The following is a 22,071-nucleotide window of genomic DNA, read 5'->3' on the forward strand; positions in this document are numbered from 1 at the left end:
CTCAGTCAACATCTCTTATCCTCTCATGGGTGCAAAAATATTGATTTCCTTCATTTCTTTTCCAAGATTTTCAATAGAAAATATCTCCCTGCAGAATAAAAAGTGCAACAGTAAATCATAGCAAAACTATAATTGCAATGAATGAAAGTAGCCAAATGAGTATCATAAGGGTAACAGTGAATTCTGGTAGGTGAAAATGAATTTCACCTGGGTTCTTGTATTTCACCTAAGACAGAACTGAGAAAGCAGCAAAGCATCAAGGGAGAAAATTAAACTTTGACAAGGTCGGTGGCATCTTTGCCGCTGAATTTAGCATAACCATGATTTCACCTCAAATGACCTGCTTTATGTTTACTTTCACATGTAAAATGTAATCTGTGAAAATCAGAAGTAATTCTGAATCATGTATTTCAGAATAAACAAAATAATTTTCATTGGAAGAAAGAGCAGTATTTTATTTCAAAATTAAATAAAAGCAGAAGTAGAACATTGTTGTAAGGAAGACCTTTAATACTGAAATCTCAACTTGGTCATATAACCTATGCTCTTGACCAAAGTCCCTATGAGACCTCTTGTGAAAGCTGTATAACTAATGGCTGAACAACAAACAAGTGCCTAATGGGGGGAGATAGCATCTTCAGCATGTTCAACAAGTTAAGTTTAAGGTTTCTTCCAACCCAAACCATTCTGTGATTCTGTAAGTACAAAATATACATGCATTTCCACATATTTCCTTTTATATGGCAAATCCAACGGACTGTTACTAGAGATTTTGGTATTGTCATTAATTTATTTTCTTCATCTTCTTCTTTTTTTGTGATATTTATGTCCTTCTTTTTTTTTTTTTTTTTTTAAACAGGACTTGAGAAAGGAAGCCAGTACAGTTTCCAGGTGGCTGCAATGACAGTGAATGGGACAGGTCCCTCCTCAGACTGGTACACAGCAGAAACACCCGAGAATGACCTCGATGGTAAATGCATTTCTTTTAAAATCTGTTACTTCCTAAAGCCATCTAGCTGAGGGGTGTCACTGCAGTTGTCACCCAGGCCAAAGTTAGGGTGAGATGTTTAGAAGTTCTGAACACGCACCAACAGATGTTTTCTTATACTCCCAGGTCCCATACGTCTTAAGTTGTGTTTCTCTGTTGTTAACAGGACTAAGGAGCCAGAAACCTTTGCTAAAATAATCCTGTGCTAGAATTTAGCTCCTGAGCTAAAAAAGTGGTCATTTGCAATAATACAGTGAAGTGAACCTGTACCTTCATAAATGATAAACATAATCAAAGAAACAATGAGAACGATACCAACGATCCGAACAATGAATCAAATATTCAAATAGGTCCAATCCTGTTTCCCAGCCTTTATTTGCAGATGTTATAAATGCAGGTTGGCAATGAAGCTGAATAATTAGTGGAAGATGATAGGATGCAGATACCTGGAAACTGTGGGCTGTGTAAATCACTGCAGATGCTGACACAAAAGGAAAGAAAAACACTGAAAAGAAAGGGTTAGATAAAATGACTGGAATATTTGAAGTAGTAAAGGAATAAAAAGAGAGTAATGAAAAAGTCTACGTAAAATTAAACAGAGTGCAAATCAAATGGAACAAAGAATCTGACAGATGGAAGTCATGGCAAAACTAATGACAATCCTTAAGAAGAAAGTATGTAGTAGAAAGGAGATGAATATAAAATAAAAGCAAACTGATGAAAATTGCTAGGATTTTTAAAACAAAATAATTCACCTAAAAAGGATCAAAGGCAAACTGGATGAAAGAATAAATAAATACTCAATTTAAATGCACCATAGTACTTGATGTTGCCTTTCTTTTGATTGGCTGGATTTCCTTATGCTCTCAAGATCAGCCCTCGTAAATTGAAGAATCTCTGCCTTTCCCTATGTCCAAATGCAATTTTCCAGCAAACCTGGAATGACTGCAGTGCATGGCACGCAAAATGGGAGAACCCAGTACCTGTGCTTTCTCATCGACGTTGTAAAGAAGAGGTGATGCTGCTAGGTGCATTGTAGCTATACCAGAGGATCACAACATGCCGCAGTGCATGATGATATCTTTCTAATTATGTTTTGGCTAGGCAGCAGTTTGAGAAGTGATGCTGTTAAGGTGTAATGAGCTGAGTTTTCACTGGTGAGAGTGAAAGATAAATTCTGAACACACTGCAGTATGCAAAAAGGATGTAACACATTTGAGCACATTCGTTTTCACTTGCATTTAGTACACACTACATATATTCCTTTGAAGTTTTCGTCCCTCAGTACACATGTGCATACAAAGATGTTAATCGAGTCCTCACAGGAGAGACACCATGGAAGTGGGTGCATGTGAATAAATTCCAGCAAAGCCATTTTGTTCATGTTTTGTATTTACATGCATTTGCATTTGCAGTAGTGGTGAATTATCCTCCTGAAGCTGCCACAGCCTGATGCTAGGAATGCACTGTGTTACAGACCAGTTAAAAATGCTCTGATAAACCCTAGGGAGGAATCTAGTCCTTACTGTAGTTATGCAGAGTTCTGCGAGCACCAGCGAACCAGGGAAGGGCTGGAGCACAGGCTAGTAACTGCACTTCCCTCTCTGCTGCCACAGCTAATGCAGTTTCTCTTGCTTTCACTGGAAGCTTGGTTGATCAGCAACATGAAGATGACCGGTATCTGAGACAACAGTGTCAAATCTGGATGGATATTCATTTTAATTAGTGTCTTTTTAAAAAGTGCTTAGAAATCCAAAAATAAGGCTGTTTCTTCAAGGTTCCCTAGAAAGCTCACGTGCCTTTACCGACAGCTGAGGAGATTTTAAATATTTATTTTAAGACTCAAATTTTGAGCTGTAAAAAAGAAACTGAAAGCAGTGCTTTCCCCGAAGAGTCTGTTTTAAATAGCTTGAGCAAGGATGCAAGAGAATCTCTGACCAACTTCGCACAGGTATCCTCCAGGAAAACCGGTTTAGGATGCTTGGTTTCTGATTACTGCACTGAACAGTTGGAAACTGTTCTACATATTAGATAGTGATACAGTGCTTTGAGAGCATGACAAGCCAGAGTACTGTCATATTGTAATTTATACTGAAAACCTATGCAGGAAAGATGTGAACAAAATGGGATGAGTAAGAAGTATCTTGACTTTGTAAAACATACATCCTTGAATATCTCAGGAAATTGCTGAAGTGATCCAAATGTAAAGCATTTTTCAAGCTTGAGAGTGGAATTAGGGGCCTTTAAGTAGTACTAAGTGCAGTATTCCCTGGATGGAAGACCTGGGTGCTCAAGCCATCACGTAGAAACCCAGTGAAGAACTCAGAGGCATGTGTGAGGAGATGTGGCATTCCAGGAGGAAAAGTCACCACAAGCAGGGACACTGAACTTCAGCTTCCATTTCCTTGGAATCTAATTGTCCATAAGGGAAAAGAGTAAGGAGAGCAGCTCCAAGAAATCTGGTTTCATTGGCGGATCTACCAAGGAACTCTCCTCCTGCGTGCTGGATGCTGGGCTGTGGGGCTGGCTGACATCTACAGTTTGTGTGTCTAAGCACTGCATTTGCTTACAAGTACCCAAAGATTTCCCTACTAAGGAGAGCAAGTGCAGTTAAGCAAAAGACTGCACTTTTGGTGCAGTTAAGCAAAAGACTATAAATGTGGCTCATTTAGGACTTAAGATGAAGAACTCATTTGGCACTTCTTGTAGGAGAATGGGATGTCAAGGTTGCTTCTCAGAAATACCTCTGGCGTTATGTTCAAGCGCAGAAGAAACATATAAAATAGAGAACATATCGATCTAGAACTGCAAGGCAATGACCTGACAAGAAAGCAGAAATGTGAGATACATGTTTCAATAAGAGTTTTACTCCTGGATATCTGGGTGCTGGGACACTGGAAATCAGCAGACCCACGCAAAGGCTGGATGGTCCGATTTCCTGAAGAATTGATGGGTTTAGATATTTGGCTGTATGATACATTTGGCAGAAGTCCTTACACTCTAAAACATACTTTGTCATAAAAAGAACTGAAAAGATTTTGTTTGAGGGGGAAAAAACAGTTGATTCTGACATTTAACCATGTCCTTTGGGGTGTGAACTACATAACACAAATTCTAAAACTTAGAGCTGTTTCGGAATAAGAACGTTTCTTCTGCAAAATGTTTGAAAGTAAAGCAAATGAAAATGTAATTAAATTGCTTTATACAGAAAGCTGAAGAAAGAAAATACATCTTTAAATAATAGCTGTGTTTATGAAACATCAATATTGAATAGTTCAAAAATGTTGTTCGCCCTAGCTTCATTTTAGAGGCTTAATTCACACAGAGGATACAAAAAGTTAAACTGCCTTTTGCTTTTCGAAAGAAGTCATGGTTTAGCTCTGAAATGCCTGAATCGCATATTTGAATTGTTTGAAATAAAGAATGTGAAATGTTTGAATAAAGTAGTTTTAACCTAAACGGCTGCCTAGAGGTATCTGTACTGCAATTGAAACCTCTTGTTGTGTCAGATGTAAAGATTATCGTTTGAAGGCAATCGGATTTTGAATGCTCTGATCTCCTTTGCTGCCTGAGAATTGCTACTTTTAGGAAGTTTGAGGAATTGCAGTGTCGCTATGTTACCCAGCTTCTCGTTTCAAGGCATCAAGTTGTTATTTTATCTTTGGGGCTTGTAAGAAATCCTTCTGTCATTTGTTTTTCAAACAGCACTGTTCAAGAATAGCTGCTGAAGTAACTTTTGCATGAAAAGAAAGTTTGGGACTGGGGTGGGGGGAAATGACAACTTCACCTGACTTACAGTGACACTGCTGGTGCAATCCGTTTCTTTTTGTAAGTACCTCCTCTTCAGTGAATTTTCTTCATCCTTTAAACATGACCCACGCTTTGCAACTTTAAGGAATTGAACGCAAAAGGCTTCTAAAGTTGCTTAAGTGTTTCAGACTGGTAATGTACTAATCAGACTTCCCTATAGGTGCAACAGTTTTTCTGAGTACTCTAATGCGTTCATAAGAATTCACCTGAATGCATATAAAATACCAAGACTGCATGTATGGAACTCCCTATTGAAAAGTGTTAATTCTTCTTTATATTACCTTTTCCAAGGTTTATAGTGGGAATGCTTCACAACTGTGAAGTGTCTTTTGTTGGAGTTTACATCATTTTATAGTATTACTTTTTTTTCTACCCTTTCCTTGTTGCCTTCCATATACGCTTTCATCTATTATATTGCAAGCCTTTTTATTGGGGAAAAATAGTGACTTGTCTCTTTCTGCTCTCAAAAAGACAAGCTACTGTGCAGCTCCTCTGAAGAGACTTGTGATATGGTAGTTATCAGGTAAACTCAAACAAAAGGCATTTACTCATCATCTACCCTTAATGGTAAAATTAGGCTTGTAAGAGGCTAATAGAATCCAAGTGATTAATTGCTATGTAAAGCAATGAATTTTACCTGGGAATACCTGTAAATAAAATATCTGGTGCTATGATTTCATTATTGAATTGTTGGTATATTATTTAGAGCAGCTTCAAAGCAAGAGATGCATGTCCAAGAGTGCAAGTCACTTCTTGTTTTCATAGGAAAGAGACAAATTATTACCAGAATATACTAGTCTATCACTAGCAAAGTAAACTTTTTGTTAAATAATTTGTGAGCAATTCATGCAATCAGCTGTCAGGATCCTGCTGAATTTGTAAATAGAGCAGGGAAGAGAAAAGTTATCCTCCTGGAAATTCTTTTGCAAGTCATGTTTCATTTTCCTGCAGCATTTTAAATCCCACTTGTAACCTTATGCTAAAGGTGAAAGGTACTAGGAGGTACTCTGGTTAAACAGGCTGAGGCATATTGGTGGCCTTGGAAGGGAAGGTGAGGATGCAGCTCAGAAATCAAATTGCATGAGCTCTGCATGTAACTCTGGGGCACCTGGTTGGGGTTTTTGTGCAAATATTTTAATTTAAACTCAAACCTTGAGTAGAATATGGACTTATTCTTTTATCTCTTTTTTTTTTTTTTTTTTTTTAATTCCAGAATCTCAGGTTCCTGACCAGCCAAGCTCTCTTCATGTCAGGCCCCTGACAACCAGTATTGTCATGAGTTGGACTCCGCCGCTGAACCCGAACATTGTTGTCCGTGGGTACATCATCGGCTATGGCGTAGGCAGTCCATATGCTGAGACTGTGCGGGTGGACAGTAAACAGCGGTATTATTCCATTGAAAACTTGGGTAAGTAACTGCTTTCGTTCATTTCATTTCATGAAAAGAGGTTGCTTTGAGATTATGCTGGTTTTGTAAGTTTATTTTCAGGCTGTCAATGGTGCTTCCTTTGTATGTTGTTTTCTTAGACTGCTTCTGCATTCCATTTTACGTTTGGTCTCACCTTCAAAGTGCTGGATACTCTCAAACATGTCAAACCTCTTTGATCAAATCCTCATTTTATTCAGGAGATCTTATTAAGTTGTGTGCTCCTAATGCTGACTCCCACTTGTGCAGAGAGCTGGACCTAAAGATGTTATTCCCTGGGCTGCCCCCCACCATGTCTGAATTAATGGCAATTGCAAAACTCCTATTTCTTGTCTGTCAAAATGGTGCTGAGAGGGAGGTGGTTATTCATTATTCATGACACAGCCTCTCTGACAGTTCATCTGAATTCTCAGCATGGTATGCAGGGACCTGGATCCTTCCAATGGTGATGGACCATTCTCCTAGCACTGGGAAAACAATTCAGAGTTTAAAGGAAGTCAGAAAGTTTAATGGTTTCCTTGACATTTCTTCTTTAGCAATTTCATTCTGGGTAAAAATGGTAAGTTTTCTGCTTAGTAATCTGGGAACGATCAGATGTTACAGGAAGATGCATCAACTTGGTGCATTAGGTACACAGCTAGACTCTCAACTTCATAGGGCCAAAACTCTGTAATACCTGGGGACAGTTTTCTTTGGAATTTGTGTTTTATAGCACCATGAAACTTCATCATCCAACCTTTTTGCTGTTTCCTTAGGGAAACCTGGAGAGTTGAATAAACCGTTTTTACTGTTACTTCATCAAACAGCTTCTCTATGTTCAGGTGTAAATTTCGTAAAGGAGGTATTTGCAAACAGTCATGCATAAACAATCCCAAATATTCAGTGGGTCCTACAGAAAAAGGCAGATTTGATAATGTTTTATGCAAGTGTGAAGTTATTATGCAAAATAGAAAGATGTCTGACTGGACTATGGAAGAAATTTGGTGGAATATAAAGATAAAAGCTATTACTAATGAACATGTGTGTCTAATAACTTTTGGTCAGGATTAAATGCAAAATATTTTTTTATACGTGTTCCAAAGGGATTTAAATTATCCAAAGCCTATTTTAAGTTGTTACATGTCCTTAATGAGTTTTCAGTTCAATCTTTCACCACTGTTGTCCCAGAAGTACTAGAAAAGGAAATTGCGTGATCAGAACTATCAAGGCCAATGTTCTTTGGCTTTGGCAAAAGCTAAGGAGGAGATGCCTACACAGCTCAAATTTATAGAGTTCCAAATGATCAGCTCTCACCAGAATTGTCTTGATTAACAACAGGAGAAATGTCTTGGGGATTGTGAAGCCTCAGTGTTTCTTTTCCTTTATGTATTAAGTGACCAGTCAATATATCTGCTCCTGGGACCTCTGATAGCCACCACAGTCACAGAATCACAGAATCAACCAAGTTGGAAAAGAGCTTTAAGATCATTAAGTCCAACCTTTATCCCAGCCCTGCGAAGGACACCACTAACCCCTGTCACTGCAGGCCTTGTCTACATGTTTAGTGAACACTTCCAGTGAACATTTCCACCACTGCCCTGGGCAGCCTGTTCCAATGCCTGAGCACCCCTTGGGGAAGGAATTGTTCCCAGTCTCCAGTCTAAACCTCCCCTGGTGCAGCTTGAGGCCCTTTCCTCTTGTCCTTCCATCAAGAGAAGATGGGTTAGAAATAACTTGCAGATGCAAAAGCCTTCTCTCAGGGTAACTACACTTGGTGTTTGTGGAAAGCCGATAGTATACTTAAGCTATTAGAACTGTCTTGGTGGGTTAAAAGGTTCTCCTATATTGTTGACTGTGCTGGCAGGCAGAAGTACATAGAAAGTGCAGAAAGTGAGGGAAGGTGTTTCACTAATATACTTTAATTACAGAAGTAACACTTGGACATCTAGAAAATGTCAAGAAACTGTCTTGAGTGTATCAAATATTTAGTTACAAATAGTTTGGTCACTGAAATCAGGAAAACCAAGGTTGAGGGTTTTTTTGTTGAACATCCTCCAACAGACTGAAGTTTCATTAAGAATTACTAATTATTCCAATGGAAAGAATCTTCATTGCTTTGTTTGGGGTTGTTTTTTTGTTTGTTTGTTTGTTTTTTTGCTTGCAAATATTCAAAATGTGAGCAGTGTAACTCAGTTGTCATTAACCAGGTAAGCCATGTGCATCTGGTCACTAACTGGTTAAGGATACAAACACTTTGGTCACAAATCCTGATGTGTATATTTTAAATCTGACTTTTGTGAACATTCACATGTACAACTTTGAAAATCAATTTCCATGAATAATTGCAGTAATTAAATTCCATAATTTAAATATCTACAGAAAATGAAACCCAGAGGTATGTGACCAAGGCCCAGAGAAAGCTTTTAAAAAATTCAAACGGTAGCCAACACTTCCTAGATTATTCACACACTTTATTAGAAATCATCACAAGAAAACTACACAAAACGATGAGATAAAACTTTTTCATAATAAAACCACTGTTTCAATAAGGTTGTAAATGAAAATGTGCTGCTGTCGGGAATGAGCGGAGAATATATTTCCTAGATGTTACATGCATCCCACCTGTTGTAAAAATTCCTATGAAACATATGCATGAGGGGTATACAGTATCTTCAGCATAATACGCAAAAGCGACAATGAAGTCTGATTCCTAAATAAATGATGAACTCCAGTGAGTTTTTCTCTCCCCTCTGAAGACCTCATCCCTTTTCATCCTCCTGGTTTTCAGCAACTGCTTCCTCGTGGCTCCCCAGCTTTCCTTTGTCTCTTTAGACAGAGACTGCAGAGAGGTCACCCCACTGCTCGTCGATCCCATCTGTGATGTTTCTAGCTGAAATATTGGCTTTTTGCAGCTTCCTGAGGTCCACTGTAGTTCTTTTTATTGTTCCTTTGTATGCTAGCTTGAAACATACTGCAAGCCTATGTATCATTTAGATTCTGGAGGGGCAGATAGTTTCATTAAAGAGCAGTCAGATTTGCTTGACATCAGATGCCTTTCAGAAATCCTGCCTGACACTCATTTACAGTCACTGTTTTTGCACACAGATGCTCAAACCCAATAATCCAGGTCATGTTAAGCATTATTTTACCTCTATAAGCTCGTGTTGTAGTCCTGAGAGAAATGATGGTGAAAAATTCTGTTTTAAAACTAGTGCTATGCCGGTTGAACAGGGATGCAGAACACCCTGACACCATACATGCGCACATACATACATGCCTGATCTTTTCCCAGGGACCAGTTTTCTTCTCTCTATGTTCAGAGCTGTACAAAAGCACCTCCTGCACATCTTTCCAAAGACCTTACGGTTGAGAGGTTGAGAAGAGGGATGCATGTAGATATTGAAAGTTGAAGCTAACAGCACCCAGTGGCTTTATTCCCTTCCCAGCATCTGCAATATGGTTGCCCTGGAAATTCCTGCCTTCTTGATCCCCCTTTGTCTTGCTGTTCCTGCTGTAGACATGTGATAGGGTTGCTGTAGCAATTCCTGCTTGTTGGATATGTAAGGATGCAGATCCTTGTGCTGGTATTTGCGTGCTGATATTTGTACCTCCTTCCCTAACTCGTTTGTGCAGCTTGGGGCCACTATTGGCTACCTGCACACACATTCTATGAGTATGGATGGTTGAGTACCCTTGTTATAAACATCTCGAGATACAGTAATTTGTTGTAATTTCTATTTTTATGTGAAATTCTCAAATTCTAAAATCTAACCCTAAATTACTTCCTACTATCATAAAATAAAGCTGAGACAGAGTCAGAAACAAAATGTAGCCCATGCTTTAAGCTCAGGATTGTTCATCTTTTCTGCACACAGTTTGTAGAGAAGATAGTAGCTTCACTTGTGGCCATGGTAAGTCAGTGTTCGGTGGTGAAACCTTTATGATAACACAGAAGTAATGATAAACTCTCTGACCTACTCTCTAGACTATTTATATTACCCAACTTCAGACATTGAACTGAGTCACTGGAGTTTGAGCCACGCCAGCTCATGTTACTTCTCTAGTCCTTCAAGCAGGAAAAGACCATAGCAAGGATACTCAGCCCATTTAATAGCTGACTTTTTCTACCTGTTCACTACTGTGGGTGTACATAATGGTAGCTTAGCCATGGTGTGCATTGTTACACATCAGGATTCACTGTTCTAGAGCTGATAATGAAATTCCAAAGATTTTTGCATCTTTGATCTGCTGCTAGTGATTGACTAAAAGGGCCTTCTGGGCAGGACCTGCTGGTTTTTGGATGGGAGTCAGATTTTAAAATCTCTTTAGAAATCCTATTAGACACTTCACTGCACCTTCATAATCCTAAATACTTTAAAAACTCTGCTTGAAAGTACAAGGCTTGGAAGTGATGGAAGATGTCCTTAAGTAGATCATACACAGGGGAAGGACGGAGATCTACTGCTTAGAGAGTGGCCCGCTTTTTAATTCCTTCCCTCTTGATAATATAATTTTAACATCAATATGCACAAGTCACATGATAGCTTTGCATCACATTTCAGGTACTTAATTGATTTCTCCCTTCAAGCAAAACTTCTTTAATGCCTGCATCAACCTGTACCCAAGCTGTTACAGCACTTGTTTGAGTAGTACACTTCAGGAGCTGAATAAATCACTTCAAAAACATGAGAAAAAGTACTCAGTCTTTCATAATAGTGATTGAGGACTTTATTCTGTGTGATCATTTTGAGTGTAACTATATAGAGGTAACACTTGTATTCTAGAATGAATTAAATACAGTGATTTTCTCATGACTGAGTGGTCATATTGCCTTGGAGACACTCTCCGCAGGTGCAGAAGGATATAAGAATATCCAGACACTTCAGCTTTGCCAGTGAAGTATTTGCTGGTTTTTTTTTTGCAGCGTGTGAGATATATTTGATGTCAGTCTCATAAATTTCAGGAGCAAGCATCCCTTGCTCTCATTCAGCCTTTCCTGTGACAGAGAAATCAGTGTTTGGCTGACTCTCAAATGAATAATTCTAACAAGGAAACCCTTCAAGTGAGCCACTTCATTGTCTTTTCTCGTTTGTTGTGGGGGGGTTTTTTAATATGTTATTTTAATTATTTGCTTGTGATTGTAAACAGCAAGGTTATTGGTGGGTTAATTGTTTTAACAGTAGTGGAAAACTCACATATGCCAATTCTGATCTTTCACACATAAGAAGTAACGACTTCTGTACTGATCCAACTCAAAAGACATTAAGTGTAGTAATGAACTGATTGGGCTCATGTCCACTAAGCTTTGTATTCACATTTACTCATGAAATAAAAATTTAAAAGAGAAGGGAAAAAGTATGCCAACGAGATTTCTGTTTATCAATTATGCAAACATAAACCCCAAAATATCTAAACCACCACAGTGGCTGCAAGGATGTGCGTTAGAATTTTAGTAGCTGATAAACCTGTGGTTTTAATTAAATTATTGGAGAAATGAAATATGGTAACTTTATTGCAGCATATTCCAATAGTTAACAACATTATTATATTATTCTGGGATATTTTGAAAACTCATTCCAAGATATTTTAATCATTTACTAGAAGAAGGGAAATGGGTAGGAGGCTGGCATGAGAAGGGTGGTAGCCTGCGTGTAATGATGGGGTAGCCTGGAGTATGACCATTGGGTTGGAAGGGACATTAAAGCTCATCCAGTTCCAACCTTCTGCCACAGTCAGGGACACCTTCCACTAGAGCAGGTTGCTCCAAGCCCTGTCCAGCCTGGCCTCAATGTATCACAGTGGTGATAACTCTGCTCTATGTTAGTGACATCCCACCAGCAAAAATGCTTTTAAAAAGCATTTGAATAGCAACAATAGAGTAATTCTGAATCTGATGACAGGGTGGTTGCATCACATGGCAGAAAGCAAAGAGATGCAGATTTAAAAATCCAAGACTCAGTTTTAAGGTGATCAGAGGAGTTAATTCCTCTGGCATCCATAGTAATACTTTCATCTGTAAAACGCCCTAAGTCTTTCCATGAGAAAATGTGTATAAAAATTACTATTTTATGGATATTCAAACCATTAAAAAACTAAATATGATGGGAGAGCTGTACTAAATTCCAGAGTCTTACAGAAATGTGGACTTTCTTCTTCAGAGCACAGCTCTTCCTCCCCCCTTACATACGTGAGAACAGAATTAGGCATAATTTTAGAAAGAGCTTTTAAGTACAGTTGCCTTGATGTGACCTAAGAAAAAGCTACATTCGTCTCCCTGAGTGTGCAGAAATTCATATGCACCCTCTTAAAAGAGTTTGACTGGGAAGCTGGAGTGCACAACTTGAAATATTATTTTCATGTCTCTTTTTTAACTCGAACCTTTGATCCTCCTGGCCCAGCAATGAAAGCAAAGTGCGTAATATGCAGCAAAATCTAGCAAAGACTCTGCAAAGTTACTCCCTCTTCTCCCATAAAGCCTGAAGCTACCCACATCTGAAAATCTTAAGCTGCAAAAAGAAAATCTAATGGATGTGAGCTATTTCTGCTTAATTAGTAGTTTGGAGAGTTACAGCTACCACATGAATAATAAGAACGTATTAACAACTCACACCAGTAAGTCTTTTTAATAATGCTGGAGTGAGCTGGATGGTCTCCTTGGTCTATATGGACTCGTGTAAGGAACTCCATGCAAAGAGCATAGTGGGAGATTGACAGCTATGGTCATCTTTGCGCACCTTGATCCAAGTGTTACTGTTTAGGTGATGTCCCAGAGTTTTGGATGGAACAGATGCTAAACTTTACAGATACCTGCATTATTCAATCAGTAAGAATTTAAAGAAAATTCGACAATTAGAAGTGACAATAAATGGAGGTAAAGCTTTTAGATCTGAATTCATATTTAACAAACACACCAGTAGGAATATAAAGAGTTTCATCAAATTCAGCTTCATCTTAACTGCAGATCAGATTAAATTTGACCCTTCTGCATAAATGAGGCAAAAAAGCATTTTGTTTTATTGTGAAGGGAGGCAAAAAAGGTTCTTCATTTTCTTTAATCTTTGCAGATGACAGTTGTGGATTATAGCAAAGACATAAAAGGGAACAAAGAAGGTTTTTAATGTAGTTTTGGGTTGTTTTCTTCCTTTTGCATTTTTAATACAAAATGGAGCAACGAAAATCAAACAAAAATATGTTAAATTTTATGCATCTCACTGTTTCCCTCATACATTAAAGCACAACACTAACAAGTAAAGGCACTTCAAGACTCCAGGGACTGTTCATTTTCTTCCTTGCCTTTGAAAACTGACTGTCATTTAAAGAATGCTGTCATTTCTGCAAATTCTTCGTGCAACAATTTTTTTTCATTTCTCTCTGACTTTAGCTTCTTACAGAATGCAGAGAAATTGCTTCCAAGGAAAGGGTCAGTTTGTGATCCATGCATTATTTACATTACAAACAGATCTTGCATAACTCCCCCTAATGAGATATTGTGTGGATTTTAAGTGTGTCCTCATGTTAAAGTGGATTTCAGCCTGCCCACATACTTACATGTGTGAATCCGCTCATACACTTCACTCTGGCTAACTTTCTGTAAGGCATTTTAGTTTGTTTATGGCTCACTTCTTCAGCTGTAAAAAATAGCTAAACAGGCTTCCCTGAGAAATGCTTAGGATCTGCTGACAACAGATGGAGGACAAGAGCTGAATATTTCCTTTATTTGTTGGTAAAGAACAGAATCATAGAATCATAGAATCATAGAATAGTTTGGGTTGGAAAGGACCTTAAGATCATCTAGTTCCAACCCCCTGCCATGTGCAGGGGCACCCCACCCTAGACCATGTCACCCAAGGCTCTGTCCAGTGCCTAAGGATAACTCTGAATTCCAAATTATAATATAAGCAATACAGATAGCCAAGAATCATAGAATCATAAAAAGGTTAGGGTTGGAAAGGACCTTAAGATCATTTAGTGTAAAAGAAGCTTTCTTGCAGGCATTAGTTTTCAGGGGAAAGGAGAGACACAACACTATGCTTTGCCTTCTGGAGTGGCACCAATCTCTCAGTCAGGAATGCCAAGGAGATCAAAGCAGCTAAGTGACGCAGGCTTCTAGGTGCACAATTGCTTGGATGAAAGACTTCTTTTTTGCAAAGGAAAGCACAACCTCTCCTCCTGGTGCAATTTTCATTGTTATTTTTTGTGTACGAGTGCCTGACAAAACCTTGCCCACACACACATTAACCCTCCTGGTACATTAATGGTGTTTCCTCTGATGTCAGGAATCATCTTGAGTCATGGCTATTCATTTTTTATTCATTTGTCCATATGTCTTCATTTTCTGCTACATTACTTTACATTTCCTGAATTCGGTGCATTTGTAACATCAATAACAAGTGTATGTGATACACACAGGGATTTTTTTGTTGTTTCACATCCCTTCTGATGCGGAGTGCACTGAGCTTGTGATGCACCACGGGAGTTGTAAAGGTTCACATCTCCACAGGAGACAAGACCGATTTCGAAGCATGTTCAAATTACAGTCTTTGCTTAAAAAAAAAGCCCTGCGCATTTTGTTATAACGCACATAGGACACAGCTCACAAGAGAAATCAGCAAGCAGGCATAATATATGATGAGATGACATCTTGAAAACAACTGCAAATATGGATTTGCTGTTCGTCTCCTCGACTACATTACAATAAAAGCACTTGCCAGATTCTCATTATAAATTCTCTTTGCTCTGTTAAACACTTTCCCTAGTGTTTTAGAAGTTATATGTTGAGTTACCGAAATACATACAGGCACCTCCAGAGAGGTGAGACACATCATTGCCCTAAGAGGTCTTTAATACTCAGGTGGGAATTTACCCAGGCCAAAAGTTTCAGATTTTGATGCCTCAATCAGGCAATCTGTCTTTTTTCTTTTGGATCCTAAACAGAAGGAATTGATTTGCAGGAGATGGTAGTATTGCTGATGCTTAAAAAAACCATGGTGGTTAGCTGACTTTGTTTAAAAACCAGGTGAAACTTTTTGGCATGGAAGAAAATGTGCCAGATTTCTAAAATATGCATTTTGTGCTTTCCATTCACCAAGAAGATCTTATGCCCATCCTCTGTAACCTTGGAAAATGCATTCTGGAATTTTACAACATTTGGTAAGTTTAACTTCACTGAACAAAGTTCTTTTCATTTATTATGGATTGTTCGGTCTACCAGAAGATATAAATACATGCTAATGCTGTTGTGTTAGAGAAAGGATAATACACTGGTAGGTCTCTTATTTTATTGAAAGCAATACATAAGCTCTTCATTACACATTTTAGCCTTTCTGATAGTGACTCATCTCCAAATTACCTTGATACATTTGGTGAAATGACATCACAGAAATTGTCACCTCATCCACCTCTGAACTGCAGCTGTTGCTGAAGCACAAAGTGCCCAGAAGGAATAAAATAAAACCGCTTTCTTCTAGCTGATAAAGTAGGAGAAACTTGGTAGGAGAGTTTCATCATGGTAGCCTATTCTTGTGGAGTATTTATAGTTAAATTTGTTAATATGGTTAAAAGATACTATTTTTTTTTTTTTTTTTAATGTGGCTGTGATTTCCCTTAACTGTGCTAAAATCTGCTTCTAAGCTTTGTTTTTCAGGCAAAGTGTATGTTCTCCAAGTAGTGGAATACATCACATATTGTTTCTTTTAATGGAGTTTAATCTGCTGGCCTTTAGGTGACCAGTGGATATTTATAAAATCAGAGTCAGGGCGCCTTTCTTTTGGGGTGATGGTCCATTGCTTGAGGGTAATTTCTGCACAGAGGAGGCCAAATCACCCCCTGGGCTTCTGACTCCTAGGCAGGACACTGATGGATGCTCTAATGTTATATGTGGCACAGTTTATCCTGCCTGGATATCTGACACTGCAGCTCTCAAAGCATGAATCTATTAGTGTTCTACTAAACGCAGACTGTTTCCTCCAAGGTCTGACCCAGGCACCCTCTCTTGTGAAGAGATTCCTCATGAATTTCCAATGAAAGCCCTCCAGTTCTGCCAGAGCTGTCTTGCACAGGAGGATATCCACCTGCTTTGGGCTTGTTTGTTGTGGCACTGCTAGTTGAAAACTTTATTGTAAACTGTGCTTGGGCTCCTTAATAAATTTAGGGTGGTTTCTGCTTTTCTGGGAGGGTGGACAACCACCACTATGGCTGCAACCCCTCTGTTTCAGGTTGTATGGAAGTACATCCAACTGTGATGTTGGAAGAGCTTTTCTCTGTCGATTTCTCAGAATTCAATAACCCTTGTGTGCAGAGTTTATACTTCATTTTGCCATTTGCCCTATAGATAGATTACCTTTTCCTGGCAGTAATCTAATGTTACTAGATCTAGGAACTCATACTGGTGCTATTGATTACAAGGTGTAATGTTTTCACAAACCTAGATGGGACTAAATGAGGCTGTTCTCCAGTTGCTTTTTGAGATAATTGTGAATGATGGCTTTTCTGCCTTTTAGAGGGTCTTTCAGCATCCGTGGCAATGGCAGGACACACAGGGCATAGACGTAATTATCTTGAAGACCTCTTCTCTTTGAACAGGGCATTTCCTGCAGGAGTTACACTGGTTACAACAAAATCTAGCATTTGTTTCCACTCCTTTCATTGCTGTAACAATACAGAGGAGTCAATATGCTCATTGTGAAGCAAAAAGTGAGAGCAACAGAGAAGACAGAAAGGTCCTGGGTCAACAGCTGGGTTAGAACTTTCTCTCAGCTTGGCATCAAAGCCAGATTCCTGCTCTCACCCTGTTTCTGTGAGCAGGTACTAATTATCACAGACTGACTTAGGTTGGAAGGGATCCCTCAAGTCATAGGGTCCAAGTATTTGTTCAAGCAGGGCCAGCTTCAAAGCTGGCTATGGGTCACACCTGTGTCATCTGCAGCTGAGTTCTAAGAATCTTCAAGGATTGGTGTTCCACAGACTCTGCTCACAGCTGAGCCCCTTCCTCCGTGCTTGACACCCCCCATATCTATTTTTAGAATCATAGAATGGTTTTGGTTGGAAGGGGTCTTAAAGACCATCCAGTTCCAAGCCACACAGCTTCTCCTGGCACCCGCATAGGGAAGAACTTCTGCCTCAGAGCTCATCTCAATCTCCCCTCTGGCACGTTAAAGCCATTCCCCCTTGTCTTGCCCCTACAGGCCCTTGTCCAAAGCCCCTCTCCAGGTTTCCTGGAGCCCCTTTAGACACTGGAGCTGCTCTAAGGCCTCCCCTTCAGGAGCCTTCTCTTCTCCAGGCTGCCCCAGCCCAGCTCTCTCAGCCTGGCTCCAGAGCAGAGCTGCTCCAGCCCTCGCAGCATCTCTGTGGCCTCCTCTGGCCTCACTCCAACAGCTCCACGTCCCTCTTCTGCTGTTGCCCCAGGACTGCAGGGGGGGTCTCCCCAGAGCGCAGCAGAGGGGCAGGATCCCCTCCCTCGACCTGCTGCTCACGCTCTGGGGGTGCAGCCCAGCACACGGCAGGGTTCTGGGCTCCAGCGCACACTGAACCCGGGTCATGGGGAGCTTCTCCTCACCCAACACTCAAGCCCTTCTCCTCAGGCTGCTCCATCCAGTCTCCCCCAGCCTGTGTTTGTGCCGGAGATTGCCCTGACTCAGGGGCAGGACCTTGCCATTGGACTTGTTGAACTAGTAACTAATGGAATTTCTTTTGCTTGCCAGACCCCTTCTGTTTTGACAAGGTATCTTTGTTTTGACATTGTCTATAGGGAAGCTATTGTTCCTCATGATGGATACTTTACTACTGTCTCTGTCATCCCAAGGGTACACTTCCATAGCCTACAGTTAAAAACATCTTAGTGATAGGAAAAGATATAAAAAATAATGGCAACGATGGCAGCTTTCCTCCTCAGGAAGCTGTGGCAGCATGAGCACGTTGCTATATTCACACCGATGTTCAAACAGAGTAAAAGGGATCAGATGTCAGCAAACTGCTACTTCGCTTTTGTTTATGATCAGGACAGGCCCTGACAAAGGCATCAGGAGGGGATTATTAGACATAGAACTGATTTTTATTGCTGTTTTATTGGCTACTTTGCATCTGAAGACATCCAGATGTTTTTAAGTCTAAGACAATTGCCCTGAGTGGTGAGATGCACTTGAATGTTTTCATGGTGATCAGGAGACCTCAGCTTACCTTCAGCACTCCCTTCAGGGAACCAATTTGTCGAGCACTCTGCAGGTCCCTTGTGTCAGGTAATTGTTGTATTGGGAAGTGATAAAAGGACTTGAGAATGAATTTTTCTCTGAGAAAGAAATGAGATGATCTGGAAAATCAGCTGCGTGTGCTACCCTCTTTCCAAAACTGTGCATTAAGGTGAGGAGCTTTCTTTGGATTGGAGTTCACATCTGATTGTCAAGCTTTTATTTTATATTTGTATTTAAAAAGAAATTTAAATTATACATGAAAACTCAACATTTGTCGGAAGACACCATGTAATAGCTGTAGAGATGTCACAATTTTACCCTCTTAAAGAATAACTGCGGTACTTTAAATGAGTTGAAATTTGTTGATTATTTTCTTTCCCGTAACACCTGTCAGTAAAAAAAATTGATTTTGTTCATGCTGAGTTTGAACTTCTTGTCCTTTGGGGTTTTTTAAGTTGAACTGCAGAACACAACTTGATTTCTGGAGCATTTTCCACACTAACACTGACATAGCAATGCTTGACTAATGCTGAATTCTTTGCTCAGCTTCTTCAAAGGCAAGAAGAGATGTCTTCTGCCAGAAAAAAAAAAAAAAAGCATATAATTCTGCCCAGAATAGCAAGTACGAATGGTAGCATCGTTATTACAGAGTTGTGTTCCTCTCTGTGATGAATGGAGAAAAATTCAGAACTTACCTCTGAATTCTTGCAAATGGGAGTGTCATTAACTGGGTTGAGGCTGACAGAAGGGAGATTTAGATTAGACATTAGGAAAAAATCCTTCAGTATGAGGGTGGTGAGAGATGGGAACAGGTTGCACAAAGTTGTAGATGCTTTACCCCTGGCAGTGTTCAAGGCCAGGTTGGACAGGGCTTGGAGCAACCTGCTCTAGTGGAAGGTGTCCCTGCCCACAGCAAGGGATTGGAACTGGATGAGCTTTAATGTCCCTTCCAACACAAACCAGTTTGTGATTCTATGATTTTGTTATCTCTAAACCCCCTGTTTCTTTGTTTCTTTATATTGTTTCTGCCAGGAGCGTTAATGAACCTCCTGTTCCATTAGCTGCTGCATTTATTAGTAGGTTTACACTGGAAAGCTTTCCTTGATTCAGACTCCCACTCCAGTCAGTGGCATTTTCCCAAAAAGAGCACCAGAATGACCTCGTAAGTACTATTACTATATATTGCAGTTCAAAAAGTAACAGTCTGCCACATTGTAAAATTAATGTGTTTTCACTTTTTCATTGTATTGGACTATTGGACTATACCAAACTCTGGTACTGTGTTCAAACACTGTACCGTGGCAACTTACCTTTTTCCATATTATCTAAGAGGAGACTCAAGCAATTATTTATTGCTCCAGTTAGCAGCAGCTCAAATTAAGCACCTGAATTTTTTATGTTTTTAACAGAAAGCGACAGATCACATCCTCATCCCAATCTTAGCTCATTTTTGCAAATGTAACCTTACCCAACCTAGCTATAAACATAAATCATATGTCAGTCTGTTCGATTTATAAAATTTGATGGACTATACATTGTGCTATATGGGCAGTTATAATAAAGTATGTGCTATATAGTCTCCATTTTTAATTTTTCCATGAATTCATTACATTTTTCCACCTAATTTATCAGTTTCTGTGAGTATATTTTTTCATTATCAAATTAATAGTAAATCACTCATTTTGCTTATTCATTATTGGGGAATTCACAATGTATTTTGATTAGACATGACAGTCCTATGGGGCTTTGGGGGTTTTGACAGAATCAGGTTTCTTGAATAATCTTTCACATTTGAAAAATCAGTGCTCAGGGTAACATTCTTCTCTGGCTAATGTCTCATTATTCAAATTTAAGCCAAATGAAGTCCAGACATCCATGCTCTGGTCGTTATCAGTGGAGGTATGTACCAACCCTTAGAGGACAATTCATCTACTATTTCTTAATATCTATCTTACCATAAACTTAAATATCTATCTAAACTTCAATATCTATCTCAGCATATAAACTGTTCTACAGAAGTGCTTGTCCCTTAGCTGCTATAGGGACAGCCCTTATAAACTAAACCATGTGTCTAACTTACAGAAAGCACTAAATTTAAACTGCTGTCTGTCCCTAGATGTCCTCTTCAGTGTAGTCCCTGAGCTCACTACCAGTAATAGTAAATACCTGGCACCTCTCAAAGTCCCAAAACTTCACTTTTTTGTATTCTCTGCATTTCTCACAGTGTACCTTAGTGAGTGGTCTGTATTAACACCTTGCATTGCTCTGCCACATGTCTTTCAAAACTCGTAAACAGGCACAACAACTGGGTAGAAGGAAGAGATGGAGTCTGTCAAGATTGTGTATATGAAAGCCTATTTCTTCTTCAGAAACTACTGAATGTGGCATTATTAAACTCTCAGCTAAATAATGACTTTGTGTCTCAATAAATAAATCTTCATGTGGAATCTGGAGAGTTACAACACTTAGTTAAATTAGAAATTAAAAGTAGTATGCTAATACCAAGTGGAAATCAGATGAAAATGTATACTACATCTCTGTGAATACAAAATAATTTCTTTATGACTAATGATATTACAGTGAGTACCAGCTGAATTAATAATCATACTGCACTTCGCACAGGGAGTTATTAATGTACTGGTCCTTCATTTGGCAATTTTTAAAGTTTAGCTTTTTTGCGATAGAAGCACAGAAGTCACCTGAATATTAAAAAAATATGCCACTGTTTCTTCTGAGCATAAAATGAAGTACAAAATACATGGGTGGAATGAATATTAGTAACAATATGCAATAAGTACTTAAAGATTATTTACTCATTTCAGATTCACTGTAACAGTATTAATCATGCTGGGCTGATTTGGTGTTAATGGAGATAAAATATGTAATTTTGCAGCAGGGCTTTTGCAATGTCATGTTAATAAATGCCTCCTCGCATACAAACATTTGTTATTTTTCAGTGAAGAACTTTGAGAAGGCAGTTCTCATCTTTGGCAGGTGTATGAGTGCCCCGTGTATTCAGCTGCAATTTTCTTCTGTACAAATAGAATTAACAGCTTAAAAAAAAAAAAATTGGGGGGATGAAGCAAATTACATGAATAAAGACAGGAAAATGGATTGCCTTGTTTTTCTCAGAAAGCAGTAGAAAAAACCAATGTGGCACTGACATGCACATTTCACTTTGTTTTCATTTAGGGATACATTTAGAGTATCCCCATGGTAAACTAGGACACACAAACCAGCACAGCATGTCCATGCACCCAGAAGTTAATTCCTGTGTGTTATTTGTTGTCTGTCACATCCTTCTTAGAAGAGGTGCTCCAGCTGGGAGAGCTGGGCTGGTTCAGCCTCAAGAAGAGAAGGTTCCTTAAGGGGACATCTTAGAGCAGCTCCAGTGCCTAAAGGGGCTCCAGGAAACCTGGAGAGGGGCTTTGGACAAGGGCCTGTAGGGAGAGGCCAAGGGGAATGGCTTTAACGTGCCAGAGGGGAGATTGAGACGAGCTCTGAGGCAGAAGCTCTTCCCTGTGAGGGTGCTGAGGCGCTGGCACAGGGTGCCCAGAGAAGCTGTGGCTGCCCCATCCCTGGCAGTGTTGAAGGCCAGGTTGGACACAGGGGCTTGGAGCAGCCTGCTCTAGTGGAAGGTGTCCCTGCCCATGGCAAGGGGTTGGAGCTGGATGAGCTTTAAG

General features: G+C 39.5%; 1 protein-coding gene across 1 annotated transcript in view; it reads left to right on the forward strand.

Moving 5' to 3' along the window:
- DCC (DCC netrin 1 receptor) overlaps positions 1-22,071 on the forward strand; it is a 594,156-nt gene that overhangs the window by 493,621 nt on the left and 78,464 nt on the right. The window contains exons 14-15 of the mRNA XM_030470251.2: positions 860-970; positions 6,012-6,206. Coding sequence (XP_030326111.1) covers positions 860-970; positions 6,012-6,206 — 306 coding nt within the window. The remainder of the gene's footprint in view (positions 1-859; positions 971-6,011; positions 6,207-22,071) is intronic.

Source organism: Strigops habroptila, chromosome Z (genome assembly GCF_004027225.2).
Source record: "Strigops habroptila isolate Jane chromosome Z, bStrHab1.2.pri, whole genome shotgun sequence".
Lineage (NCBI taxonomy): Eukaryota > Metazoa > Chordata > Aves > Psittaciformes > Psittacidae > Strigops > Strigops habroptila.